Source organism: Ciona robusta, chromosome 7, assembly GCF_009617815.1.
Source record: "Ciona robusta chromosome 7, ASM961781v2".
NCBI lineage: Eukaryota > Metazoa > Chordata > Ascidiacea > Phlebobranchia > Cionidae > Ciona > Ciona robusta.
In genome coordinates, this window is record NC_143241.1 from 5,656,100 (window position 1) to 5,670,567 (window position 14,468).

At 34.7% G+C, this 14,468-nt stretch overlaps 2 protein-coding genes across 2 annotated transcripts; one reads left to right on the forward strand and one right to left on the reverse strand.

Annotated features, from left to right (window-relative positions):
* Window positions 1–158: 158 nt before the first annotated feature.
* Window positions 159–9,575, reverse strand: LOC149734141 (sodium/glucose cotransporter 1-like). The gene is made up of 14 exons (XM_089880608.1): window positions 9,354–9,575; window positions 8,370–8,546; window positions 7,394–7,558; window positions 6,198–6,384; window positions 5,769–5,974; window positions 4,942–5,077; window positions 4,531–4,647; window positions 3,988–4,129; window positions 3,171–3,339; window positions 2,659–2,778; window positions 2,208–2,303; window positions 1,746–1,841; window positions 1,237–1,336; window positions 159–904 (listed from the first exon to the last, which is right to left on the reverse strand). The coding sequence occupies exons 1-14, from the start codon at window positions 9,498–9,500 to the stop codon at window positions 699–701; spliced, it is 2,064 nt and encodes a 687-aa protein (XP_089736734.1). The 5' UTR covers window positions 9,501–9,575; the 3' UTR covers window positions 159–698.
* A 1,268-nt stretch (window positions 9,576–10,843) lies between these two features.
* LOC149734142 (uncharacterized) lies at window positions 10,844–14,464 on the forward strand. The gene is made up of 6 exons (XM_089880620.1): window positions 10,844–11,051; window positions 11,250–11,372; window positions 11,736–11,931; window positions 12,360–12,542; window positions 12,976–13,086; window positions 13,417–14,464. The coding sequence occupies exons 1-6, from the start codon at window positions 10,909–10,911 to the stop codon at window positions 13,621–13,623; spliced, it is 963 nt and encodes a 320-aa protein (XP_089736746.1). The 5' UTR covers window positions 10,844–10,908; the 3' UTR covers window positions 13,624–14,464.
* The last annotated feature ends 4 nt before the right edge of the window (window positions 14,465–14,468 follow it).

Below are 14,468 nucleotides of genomic sequence, written 5' to 3' on the forward strand. Positions count from 1 at the left end.
AGAAAAAAATATTAACCTACAAATTACATATGAGGTCGCTTGCTTGTGCCCAAAAATGTGAACTTTTCTAAAGTATAACAATACCTTTATATTATCTAATGTAAGAAATACCTGTAAGAATCCCTTCTAAAACATTACAGTAATTTAATACACCAATATAAAAAGATCATTAGTGTATTACAGTTTTGAAGCTTGCGTTTAAATCTCAATTTACTCAATTATTCATGTCTTTAATGCATTTAGAAGCAAGCAATTAATTAAACATTGTTAAAAAGAGCACAATAAAGCTTAAGGTCAATTTTAAATTACAGCGCTAACGTTTTAAAGTGATTATAAATTTCAATCTACAATGCAATGTTAAATATATGAATGTAGCGAATATAGTTAAAGTACTGATTTGTGGATCATATTTAGCACATAGTGGTATAGTAGTTTGGAATAAGATGACACATGTTTCATTCCCCTTTAATATCACATTTGGTAGTAAACAGAGTATTTACAGTATTTTATATTTCCATCACGATTTTTTAAAGCATTGTTTTGGTTCAAAACTAGATAAAAAAAATGGGATATTAAATGCTAACTGTTTCCATCTTACAGTTGTATATCACACATTCGCCGAAGGATGCCTAACTCAGTAAAGCATAAACCCAGAGACGGTTCTTTTTTTTAAATCCCAAATGTGATTGGCAACTTGTTTAAGCGTAATAACCGAACAGGAAGGTCATGGTACATAACATAAGTAAGCCCAGAAAGTTGACGATGTTTCGGGACAATGGTTCCTCTTCAATACTGTAGAAAGCTGGGGGTGGTATGTTCGGTTCTTGGCTTTGAGATTTGTCCAATCCACAGAAAATATCGAAAGCTTTGCGATACCACTTCTGTGAGCTGGGGGTTTGAACAGCTACAAGAAAATAAATATTAAAAAAGAAGGAAAAAGGAACATTGCTTAAAAAATTCGACTTGTACTGTATTATATTTAGTTGTAGTCCAATGGCAAGGAATGCCAGGGGAACTGGGATGTAGGCCAGGGTAAGCCAATTACCCCAACCCTAAAAGTGTTATCAAATTGCGAGTTCTACCAAATATCAAATTTTTAATAGTATATCGATTTCTTATCGTTCTTGCAATATTTAACCTTGTTCTTAAATTCCAATAAAACCAAATTTAATCATCACTACTCTTATAGTACATGGACCAGTTCGAAGTTAATTTCTTCAAGAGAAGAGAGCATACCTTCAGTTTTCGGTGCTGGTTCTTCTTCAGCGTTGTCACCGTTATGTACAACTTCTCCGTCGTCTCCAGTGACAGCTTTGTTACTGAATCCAGTTTCCATCTACAAGTAAATATCAATTTTTAATTTTCTGCTAGCCTTGACTCGTATTAAATGCCATTTAAAATTATTTTTTTACACCATAGCTTTGACATTACAACATACAATATAAATTGCACCTTCCAAATGGTTTAGTTAAACTACAACATAAAGTAGTTAAATTGCAACAAAAATTGCCACTTCCAAATAGCAGGCAATGATAAATGGGGTTTTGGCCATACTTTCTATTACTATACACAGGGATACTTTTCACCATTTCACCTATTGGGAAAATTTACCTCCCGGACATTGTTTTAGTTGTGTAAGGTAGCAACATTGTTATAAAATTGATTGTTGTGCATTTTTCCCGTCATTCAATATAAACTTGTAGACAAAAAATCAAGAATTTGGTGGTGCATAAAGTTAAACTTACTGAGCGAGTTGGCTCTAATTTACTTTCTTCATTTAGTTCTTCCATTTCTAAGCGTGGTTCCTTGCTGTTCCGTGTATACCACGTCAGTCGAATTAACTGAAAATTAACTGCTTTAAAATAATCACTTAACTTTATAAACGTTTTAAATTTATGTTACTTTAATATTGCCCACTATACACAGTTACCACTATGTCTATATTATTGTCACATTTTCGTTAGTTATAACCGTTACCACTAAACAAAATCAACCATTGATTGGCCACATTTTCAATTTATTTTCTCCTACCATTTGGTAGTAAACAAAGAATATTTGAAGAATTATTAAACCGTATACTCAAGACTCCAATAGACCACTGTTAATTGTTTTAAAACACGATCAGAATATTTTGATATTATGTGCTAAGGGTGTCCCTCTCCCCCCACCCTACCATATGCATTATTATATTCTATATAAAAACTCACCTTTTCTTTGGGTATAGCTGGAGTAATGAGTGAGATAACCACTGCAATTATTGCTGTGATTGTAGCAAGTATCATGGCAAAGTAAAGGTAATGAACCTGGAATATATTAATTGTTCAATATCACCGTGTATATGATATTGATATAACATACCATATTATGTTATTTCACAGTGAAAAGTATAAATATTGTCATATTTGGTAACCGAAAATGTTTTTTTTTGCTCCATAACTTGTATAAAGTAAATATATAAGTTATATCATACCATATCAAGTTATTTCACATAAAAATTTTGTATAAGTATTGTCATATTTTGTAGCCCAAAATTGATGTTACTCTACACACTATATAAAACAATAACTTCTACCATGGCTTGCTAGACCATTTAAAAAAAAAACTACACCTATTTATTAATGGAATGTTCTAGTAAGCCAAACTTGTACAGAAATTGACCTTGTATAGAATTTCCGGTCTGAATTCATCTTGTCCACATAGAGGAGCACCGTATACAAAATCCATGATCATTCTAGTTACTCCAACAGCTAGACCGCACATAAGAGCCCAGAATGCTCCCTGTATGTAAAAGCAAAAATTTCCCCCATATTATAAGGGCAAAACGTAACTTCACTTCTAACTGATTATAAAACACTGCAAATGGTTACTATTTGCGTACATAAGAGCTTAGAACGGGCCCTGTAAACGCAAACGCATCAAAATTATTCTAAAATATTATATAACAAGTTGGGGTAAGATGATATTCGTGTTCAGTTTCTTTTATCGGCCCATTTGGTGTTAAACAAAAAATGTTTAAAGAATTATATTACAATTTCGGTATCCTTTAGAAGCGTTAAACGATTGTTCTTAATTTTTTAAAACACAGTTATGAAATATGGGACATTGTATGCTAACGGTACCCATCTTACCCCACCGTACAATATCATTTTAAAGCAATAAAATTAGCTTACCGGTTCATTAAGTCTTGGCCAGAAAATTGCCATTACAAAGATAACCATAATAGGGGGTCCAAGGTAACTTGTAATAGATTGAATGTAATCAAACAATTGACCGTTGGCAGAAACTTGGACGATTGGAACCCAAGCTACACTGATACCAACCATGATCAGAATAAACACTCTGTACAACAGTAAAATAGGTTCAATTTCACTTTTTTAAAAGAAATTATTCAAGGTATATTGCTCAGTTATTTGTTCTCGTTGTTATGCCTTTGGCTTATTAATGTATGCCAGCCTCTAGTGTCATACTCATACCCTACCTATAACAGAAAAACCCTAAACTTATAAAATTTTCTAAAGAAACAATTTATAAATGCGTATGGTGCTTAATTTGTGGTAATGGACAAACTGTGGCCCAAAAAAACAGGGTCCAGAGCATGTCACACTGTAGGACCTCACTTAAGAATATAAAATGTTAATTAATTGTCTGGGCTCATGGTTTGGTTTTGCTTATTCATGTATGAAGTCATGTACCTCTATTTCTATTCTATCTGGGTGAGGTCACACCAAGGGTCATAGGACTAAGGTCAGGATTGATTCCATTACCCTAAAACATGGGGTGCTACTGCATGCACTTTACCAAATGTTGAAGCCTGTCGCTTCCCAAATGTAGGCTTTAATGGTAATGAACGTGAGGTCTTCCCTTGACAGTTCATCCCATACCTCACTGATTATGGCTCCCCTGGTCCCATTAAATTAAAACAACATCTCAACTACACCGTGCCCAATATACTCCACATTTACCACATAACAACGCAGCCCAACCCACCTTCCAACTATCATAAGTTCCCTCTCGCTTGCGTTTTTCCGAATCTTCTGCCACAGATCGCATGTGAACAAAGTTGACGCGCTGTTGAATACTGACGTCAGTGATGACATCAGAGCTGCCATCATTACAGCGAGAAGAAGTCCTGAGATAAACAAAAAATTGAATAAATGGTTTAATGTAACTTATTTGCGTGGCGGGAACGATAGTGTTATTACTATAACACATTTGTACTGTTTCATACACCATGTGCTCGCTTACGAGTTTACCACGTATGTAACTTTGCGGAGAATTACATTTTTTATGACATGGCTGACAATTTATTTCAGACAACCATAGTGGATTTAGGCAATTGTCATTAAGATTATGCGAATTCTGTCAAACTTTCTAACAATTGGGGTTTTGGACTGAAAGAAGCAGCGGCAGTCCTTAAGACAAAAGTGTTCGGTTTTACACACCTCATGCCCGCTTACGAGGGAATTGTTTAATATATACTTTAGTACTTAAGAACAGTTCGAATCGGTTTCAGGCAGCGTATACAGATACCTCTCAGTCCAGTCGGCATAATTTCGAGCACAAGTTTGGGATAAGCCACATTAGAGCATCCTACAGGTGTACCACAGTATTTCCTGCATTCTTCTGGTGTTGCACAAGCTACTGCATCTGTGTACACAATAATTTGTTATAACGAATGAATGATGAATGAATGTAACTTACTTTATCCTCGCGTGACTGGAAAACGACAGTCGTTATCACACGGGTTTAACACCTCGTGCCAGCTTACGAGTTACCACCTATGTTACTTTGTGGGTGATTTTTTTGTGGTACCACAAGTCTATGTAATCGTAATAAACGTGCCCATCCATTACAGATATGCTTTCTTGTTTTTAATAAAGCCGTCGTGAAAAAATATGTTTCGTTCAGGATTTTTTATCCAAACAGTTTTTTCCTCCCCACCTGTAAACACAACTCTGCTTATCATTCCCACCATTACCATCATATACATGGGTAATATCTTCATTAAACCAGCAGCTACACACCCTCCTTTTGCATGGGATAAGTTCTTCGCTGCTAATGTTCTTTGCACGATAACCTATGGACGAAACGATTTATATTTGAATTTGCGCTGCATGGCTTTTTTAAAACTGGAAAATATATGTTTGTGTATATAGTAAGAAAGAGACGGAACACCTTTTCATTATATTTTCCTGTCCCATTTAGTAGTAAACAAAGAATTATAAAATATACCGTTGTCAACTGTGTAAAACACGGTCAGAATGTTTGGATATTATGTGCTCAAGCTGTCCCGTCTACCCCACCCTACTATAGGACAGTGACATTCACTCTACCATAAATGAATGTCGGGTCCTTTAGCGAGGCACGCTAAGGGGCCTGGAATTAAGGCCAACATTGGCACATAACCTTGCGGATGTATTCACCCCAGCATATAGGTTACTTTATATAGTTTTCCCACGTTCTTGAACTAATCGTTGCAACCATGATGTTCTAAAGTATATAATACGGTGGGGAGAGATAGGACACCTTTAGCACACAATATCCCGATCGTGTTTCAAACAATTAACAACGGTCTATGGGAGTCGTGAGGATACAGTTTCATAATTCTTTGAATGCTCTTTGTTTACTACTAAATAGGACGAGAAAATAGAATATTAAAGTGTCCCATCTTTCTCCACTCCACTGTATTTATAAAGTTCAGATTACTTTGAATGAGCTGTTATAGTATTATGTCTCAATACGTTTAGTTATCTAGCTTCTGCTTGTACCTGGTCAGTGCACCAATACCAGGTCGCAAGGATTGTCAGACCAAAAGTAAGGCCTGGCCACGGTAGGTCGCCTTTAATCGGATCTCTCAGCACATGGAAAGCGTCAGCTCTTGGAATTCCACAATTCGAGTTGTTTGATAGAACAGAAGGAATAGCTTTCATGTATTTCTCTTGTAAGGCTGCGTAACCGCCAACGCGAACGAAAGCTGCAAATGCAATAGTGTTATAATAATGTTTACTGTGCATAAAATCACTTTATACGGTGTTTTATCTTCTTATCACAAATTTGTGAAAGGCACTGAAACGATTTATTTTTACCTTTTCCATACACTTTTTGTTCACCTATGATTTATTTAAAAACGGAGTCGGTTTTATTACTCTATTATCGCAGTATGGCGCTTAAATATTACAGAACTTGAAGCTGCTTACATAGGATCATCATCACAAAAGCTCCTGCCAGCATAATGAATGTCTGGGCAGTGTCGGTGTAGATAACGGCCGCTAGACCACCAGTTACTGTGTATAGTGCTGTAATAGCGAGAAGGATAAACATTGCGAGATAGAGATTCCAACCCAAAGCTTCTTGGATAAAAATAGCACCGGCAAAGAGATCGGCCTGTGAATTCAATTTGATGGAATTAGTTTGACGAAAAACACGCGTTGTCACCGTGCATTCTTTCACGTGTAAAACATTCCGTTTAAAATCTATTGAAATAAATCTTAATGATGTTACTCATGGCCTACTCAATGGGCCGTGACGCCGTGTGTCACTGTAGGAGTGTTTCGTTTTGAAAGTTTAACCAGCTGTGTCAAGTTTATATAGAGAATCGCTTTGAGCTATAACATCCAACCATATAGACCATTACTGCCAAATGCAAAGTAAAACAGATTTGCCTGTTGCGTAAAAATGTCCATAATTTCACAGTAAATTCGCGTAAAATATAAAACACGTCGTTTAGTAAGTTAAAATGTCAAATTTAGTTCTAGTTTTGCTACGATTAAAGAAAACCACCCAAAACTGAGAAAACCATTAAACGTTGAGCAGATTTGCATTACACGCGCCATGGGCCGCTTTTGTTACGATCGTTTACACAGCACGGCTCAGGCCTTTGAGTTTGGTTTCACCCTTGAAAAGTTACGTGGCATGTCGAAGAGGCGACGTAATGTGTTTTCATTTTGGAACGCTTTTGCGAAAACAGAAAGAGAACTCCTCTAAACAAGGTATGAAATGGGGACACAAAAACATGTTACGAAATGAGGAGTAGCAAATATAGAAAATAAATAAACAACACATTTAAAACTACAGCATATATATATAATTTTTAACATATTTTGTCAATTAGTGAAATTTTCTATAAGTGTAGCGACCACGCCCTTTTCTTCCAATTAAATGTATAGTAGGGTGGGGGAAGATGGGACACTTTGTCAGACGAGACTTTTTTTAATTTTCTTTTTACGGACCCCCATTTAATGATAATCAGGAAAATATATAAATATGTTTTAACTGTAAGCGTAACAACTGTTGTTTTGTCGTTATATCCTGTCTTTTCGTTTAAATTTTCTAAATCTTCGCTACCGTAATCGAAGAGACATATAAAGTTCTTTACCAAACATGACTTACTTACCGATATTTTTGTGAAAATATACAGCAGAAGGGAAAGGACGGAAAGATAAACTTGAATTCTTTGTCCACCGAATCGTTTCTTAAGATACTCGGGCATAGTGACCACTCCTGCAGCAATGTAGATGGGTGCGAAGACCCAGCCAAGGAAATATAGTGTCAACATAGCCTGCAATGTGTTTATGTTATTTAACATGGAATCATTAAACAACACGTCGTTATAAAAAATAAAGTATGTTGGGGGCGGACACCTTTTTATTCTGTTTTCGTCTGATTTGGTAGTATAAAAAAGCAGCATTTAAACTTTAATTTTTAAAGAATCTAAATGAAAGCGTATCCTCACGAATTCCATAAGATCGTTGTTAATTGTTTAAACCACTTTTAGCATATTTGTAGTAGGTGCACCGTCTCTCCCCCGCCCTACTGTTATATTAATTTCTGCAAAACACAAGTGATAGGTAAAGAGTTGTAGTTCGCAGGTGTTTGTTTTGCGGTTTTGTCTGGCTTTTGTGAAACTACTTTTTTGTTGTTTATTCCTTCTATAACAGCATAGGTATACGCTCGGGCGCAGAGTTGTTTTTTGGCCCGAGCATGCGTTCTATCATAAATACCTAAACATATGTTTAGGTATCTATGGTTCTATAATCTATATATGGAGAGGTGCTTGTTCGAAAAATAAGGATTAAGCCAGATTTTACCAATTAGACTGACTATGTACGTCCAAAAGGTACGTGCTCTCAGACCGTGCAGTAAAACTAAAACCGGAATTTAAGAATTTCACGTTTATTGGCGACGTGTTGTGTCTAGCATCGGTAAGCGCACACTCAAGATGATATTACGTATCGTTCTATTGTGTTTTCAAGCACCATTCGTCACCCGCGAAATATGTGAATAATGATACAGCCCGCTTTCTTTGTTTTGTTCAACCCAACCCATTGGTTCCGCTCTACCAGCCATAAGACCCACTCATAATTACTTACGTTCCATTCGAATGCACCAACTGCAATGCCAGCCGCTGCTCCTGTGCCAGCAAGACCAACAAAGTGTCCGCTACCGATGTTGCTACTGAAGAGGGAAGCTCCTACCGGAAACCACGTGATATTTCTTCCCGCCAAAAAGAAGCCACTCACGTTGCTACGATCTGTTCTGCACATTGCCTAAAAAAAGAATCATGTTTTTTTTGCATTAGGAATTAATGGGATAATTTGGTGAAGTCTTTGAAAAATGTGCGACCCTTTTTGCCAAAATGCAATATACTGCAACATTATTTCCGCATATGTGCATTGGAATATGAGATAAAAAATGTTACCGTTTCCGCCTATATGCCATGCAGCAACGCTGCAGTGTCCCGAATTTGTTTACACATACCACTTACATGATGCGTGCGCGTATTAATAGATTTGCTCTTATGTAGTTTACTATTGGATTTTGGTCGGGTTAGCAGAACAGCGACAAAATGAATGAAGGAATAAAGAAATGTAACTGTTATTTTTGCGTGACGGGCAACGGAAGTCGTTATAACATTAAATATTCCGATTTTTCTGATGTAACATTAAATTATAACCTTTGAGCAGATAAGATGTTTGTTATTTACCCTCAAGCTACAGAAACGGTGTAAATTTAATATGTGACCTCGACTGGCGCAGTATAACAGCATAACACAGATATGTGGCTTGTATAAGTACGCGTATATGTCAAAGTATAAACAAGCAGTCAAGAATATATATAAAAGTGTGGGGTAAGATGGGACATGTTTTCAGTTTGTCGTCTCATTTGGAAGTAAACTAAGAATATTCAAAGAATTTTAAAACCGAATCCTTACCACTCCACTTAGCGCTGTTTATTTTTCGAAACATGATCAGAATATTTTGATAATATGTGGTAAAGGTGTCCCATCTTACCCCACAGTCAAAGCACAAACAAACAGTCAAAAAAATACTTTTAAAAGGTCTGACGATACTTACCCACAAACCGACGGCGAGAATGAAAATAAAGTAAACGGCAATAACCGCAATGTCTCCAGGTTGCAATCCAGCACTTGGTAAAACAACATTCGGTGATGTTGTCGCATCCACAGTCGTAGTCATCATATCAGCTGTAGCTGTCGACATTTTGCCACTTTTGTTCAAAAAAAACTTCACACACGAACGCTGAAAACCGGAAAGATAAATCGATTTTTGTCCTAGGCAAAACAAAGGCAGTACCGTATAATTAGATAAATTTACTAAACAGCTAACTAAATTGATAACCTAATGCAATAATTAAATCATAATGCGCATTTAATTCCTGTTTCTGTTATAGCCTTTGCAATGTTTACAAAAAGCTGTTATACAGACACTCCTTGCTATGTAGCAAGCTGTAGTAGGTTTTACTCACTACATGACTATAGGCTACGTATTGTAGGTGTCTGCTGCGGGTTTGCGGCCTAAAAAAGTTTGAACTATATCGTCTGTCTAGTTTCTGAGCTGCGCTTTACGCTAAACTGATTTTTTTTCTGTTGCTTTCGGTGGTTTGAACGTTCACGTTCGTGTTTGCAGCTGGGCATCTGTTTGATTGAATTACTTCTTTCAAGCCGTTTTATGTAAAGCCCACAACCATATAAACTGTTTGTGCAATAAGAACTAGTACAAAAGAGCATTTTGCGCTAGACATATTTTCTGACACTACAGACTAACATCAATCATTCCCCTTTTGTTGTATTCCCTCTCGTTTTGTAACTAAACTCTTCTGGCCCATTTACTTATGCGATTGGTGCCACGTTTGTGTTTACTTCATTAGCAGATTTCGACTTGCGCAGCTAATCTGTTTCTTTCTTTCGTTTTGACAAATTTCAGGTGCGTAATTTACGTATCGAGTTGCTTTCTATCTGATGGACATTGAGTAAACGAGCATTACTACAGCTCTTCAAACCATGTAAAAATATGCGTTTATGCTGTAAAACGTTTTTAAATCATTAAATGGTGGAATTAAAATCGTCTTTTATAATTGCCGTTTATTTAAAATGTAACTAAGCAAATGCCATGTTTTTGCAATATTTTATTTTGCAAGTATTTTACACTTTATCAAGATACATTACAGCTATACTTGGTTTCTCTTGGATTGGATCCTGTACGAAATTTTATGCAGATCTTTTTGGGCAGAATTTTAAACAACCAGGGACTTCCCCATTCGTTATTTCGTTGCTGTATTTCTGCAAATGAAGTATTGCAGTTGTCAGTTAGGACAGTTAAAAACTCTTTAGACTGTATTCGCGAATATTTTTAGACTGTATATTTTTAGATCTCTTTAGACGCGAATATTACTGTTGTGCATTAAAACGAAACCTCGTTTTAAAACTTTTTCTTTCATTGTTATTTTATTTTAATTTCAAAGTGATTCTCATTTTAGTTTTACTTACCGATTTTACCGTTTTTACGTATATGTTTAAAGTTTAAACATTAGGTAACTGCACAATCATAACCACATATAATCAATTTCTTTTGTAGATTGCATTGGTTAATAGGTGTAAACTTGACTAATATGTCCCACATACCAATTGTAGATTTTTCGCTTTCTCTAGAAGAAAATCCTTCAAGATCTAAATTGGAAGAAACTGGAAAACTTCTGTATGATGCATTCTCAACGGCTGGATTTGTTTATTTGAAAAATGCTTCAATTAAAACGTAAGAAACAATAATATGTTTAAAAATAGTTAAAAAAATACTGTAATATAAATGTGAGTATCTTATTTTTTTTAGTTTACTCGTATAAACAATTTTTGCGATTTATTAGTTTTTATTATTATTAAAGGAATTTAATTTTAAACTACGGAAAAATGTGTTAATAAAATAATATTTTTAAGGAGTTATTTTTTATTTTAGTAAAGATGTGGAAAGACTGAATCATGTTACTGAAGAAATTTTTAACGCCAGCTATCAGGAAAAGCAGAAATTTGCGTGGGATCATAAACATAACTTTGGATATATAGCTTTGAACAGAGAAAGGTGAAAACAAACATTTTTTCGGCGCTGGGGCAGGTGGTTATGGCACCTGTCTTTAACCCAGTGGTAATGGGTACAATGCTTGTCGCTCCTACCATTGTGGGCGTATTTGTCCTTGGGCAAGACACCTAATGGCAATTGCCTCAACACAGTGGTCACTGATGGGTTGTCCAATTATCAGCCATACATAAAAAATTAAAAATAACCCACAAAGTAACATACATGGTAACTAATAACTCGCAAATCATTTTTTCCAAAATAAATTAATCGATTACAACTATTCTGATTTTTACTTTTTTATTCCCAAATCTGTTATAGGCCTAAACAATCCAGTGTTTCTAGATTTTTTAGCCAACATTTTTTCAGTGTTGACCCAAATAAACCAACCGATTACAAAGAAGCATTTAATGTTGGCGCTGAAGCTTTGGACGGCGATCAAACTTTTTGTTGGCCGCATCATCTATCTGATACATTCCATATTGTAATGAAGAATTTTGCCCAATCCTGCAAAGAAGTTGCACACCAAGTTTTAAGAGTTCTAGCAATTGGGATGGAATTAGAGGTGTCCTGCTTTGTGTAATACATTATTTTTGTACTTTTCTACATTTTTCAACTCTTTTCCCTTTGAAATTCTCTTTGCTAGTTATAAGACTGAATTCCCATTTGATTTTCTAGTATAATTGTTCACAAAGCTTTTTGACTAACTTTGTATAATTTAAATCATTTCTATTATCTGCTGTGTGCTTGTGTTGTATGCCTTTTTGGTTGCCAGTATTGTCTGTTTTTGATGCATATTAAACATTCTCACTGTGTAGTTACTAATTATGTTGTGCAAATGATTGTAAAAATTGGTGTGCTCTGAAATAACAATTTTAGCTGGCACTGTAATTCTTCAGAACTTAAAAAAAGAGTAATTTATTTTATATACAAATACATGTGGTTTATTTTTGCAACACCAAATATATATATCTGTATACATTTTTTTTACAGGATGAAGAATTCTTTATTAAACAGCACCGTCTAATGCACACAGCTGAAAACTACACGACGTTACGAAGTCTGTATTATCCACCAGTACCTGATACTTTACCTTTAAACCAACTTCGGCTTGGAGAGCATTCGGATTACGGATCAATAACTCTGCTGTTTCAGGATAACATTGGAGGATTACAGGTTTATTTTCTTATGATTTGTTATAACCTTGCAATAATGTGTATCAATGTAATCCACTTGTTATTAATCTTACATAAATGTGCCCTCGAAACTATTTATTGTAAACTTTGGTGCAGTTTCTTTAGGGGGGTTTTGATTTTTTATGTATAGGTTTAGCTTAAATGTGTTGAATTAAATGTTGTTTACTTTAATTTACATCCGATTGTGTTGTCTGTAGGGTGTAACGGTCACGCCTTTTTATCTAAAACAATATTTCTATCTTTTTTATTAATATATAAGCGTGTTTTAACAACTGTTGTTTTACCGTTACTACCCGTTTTTTTCGCTTTTATCAACTCTCCCATTCTTCGTTATCACGACCGAAGAGACAAAATAGATTTCATTTATTCATTTAATTTTTTTTAATTATTAAATTGTATTTTGTAAAATTTAGGTTGAAAATATGGACAAGGAGTTTGTAGATGCTGTTCCAATAGAAGGCACTATACTTGTTAACATAGGAGATGCTTTGCAGTTTTGGACATTAGGAAAATTAAAATCCACTGTAAGTAAATGATGCTTCCATATATCAAATTTGGCTCATTACTTTACTTTAACACTATGCTGGTTATATACGCTATGTTTCTTAAGCATATATTTATATATATATATGCTGCAGCAGTTCTTAAAATTGGAAGACATTTTAGCAACAGGCCTATATGTATTCTTATATGTATATTATATTATATAAGGATGTTTTTGGCCAGATTTGGGTCATTACCTCAATACTTGTCCTGCTTATATGTTTGTGCTTATATAAGTATATAAGGCGTATTTTCTCAAAGTTGCAAAAGTGGTAAAAAACTTATGTAAACACTGTTTTTTCCTATTGCAGAAGCACAGAGTGTTGATTCCTAACGATCCAGTCGCTCGTAAAACAATCCGGCGATCTTTGGCTTACTTTGTTCATCCCGATCATGAAGTTATCGTCAACAAACCTCTGGTTTATAAAAACAAGGTCTGTGAAACTGACAAGCCAGAGAAATTAATCACGGCGTTCCAACACACTGCAAGCAAGCTTGATGCCAGTTATCATTACTGATTAAAATTTTAGGGATTAACATTTAGTGATTTTTAGGACATTAAAATGGAAATTATATTTTATAAATGGCAATTACAGATTTTGATATTACATTTTATACATGGCATATGTCTTTGGTACTTGTTTTTGTTCTTTTCTTCTGTGTAATAATTTTGCGTCTTAATATTCACAGTTTATAGAAAGCAATCGTTTAACGCATTTCTGTATAACAGAATCATGAATTTCTTGTATTTATTTAACTGTGTTGATATTGGTGGTATATATAATTTTATTTTTTTGTAACAGATTTTTTACTAATTGAAACAGTGCCACCATTTTAACCACAATTCGTTCAATTACTAAACTGGATGCAGTGTCAAAATTTAAATATTTATCTTTGGAAAATGCCACCAAGATTCATCTTTTACATAGGTTCTGTTGCTGCAAAAGTTTTGCTATGAAATAACACCATCGTAAAAATCTTGCTTGGGCATGTTTTATAATGTGTAATAATTTATATATATATATATAAATTTTTTTTATATATATATATACTGTGTTTTGCTTATAATGTACATATACCATCTCTAAGGATTTTTACGAACATATATTAATACTTTTCAAACAATATTTCCAAAATGCAGCCAAATTAGTGCAATTTTTGTAGGAAAATTAGGTGTTAACAATGTAGTTAATTATGCAAGTAGGAATTGATCGTGTATGTCTTTGTTTAAATTTTTCGAAAATGCTCTAACAGGTTTGTATGATTACTATCTTGATTTTACTACAAGTTACAGAAACTTTAACTAATTTTAACTCTGCAAGCATTGTTGCTTCCATAATAAATTTCTAAAGTTTTTAATTCT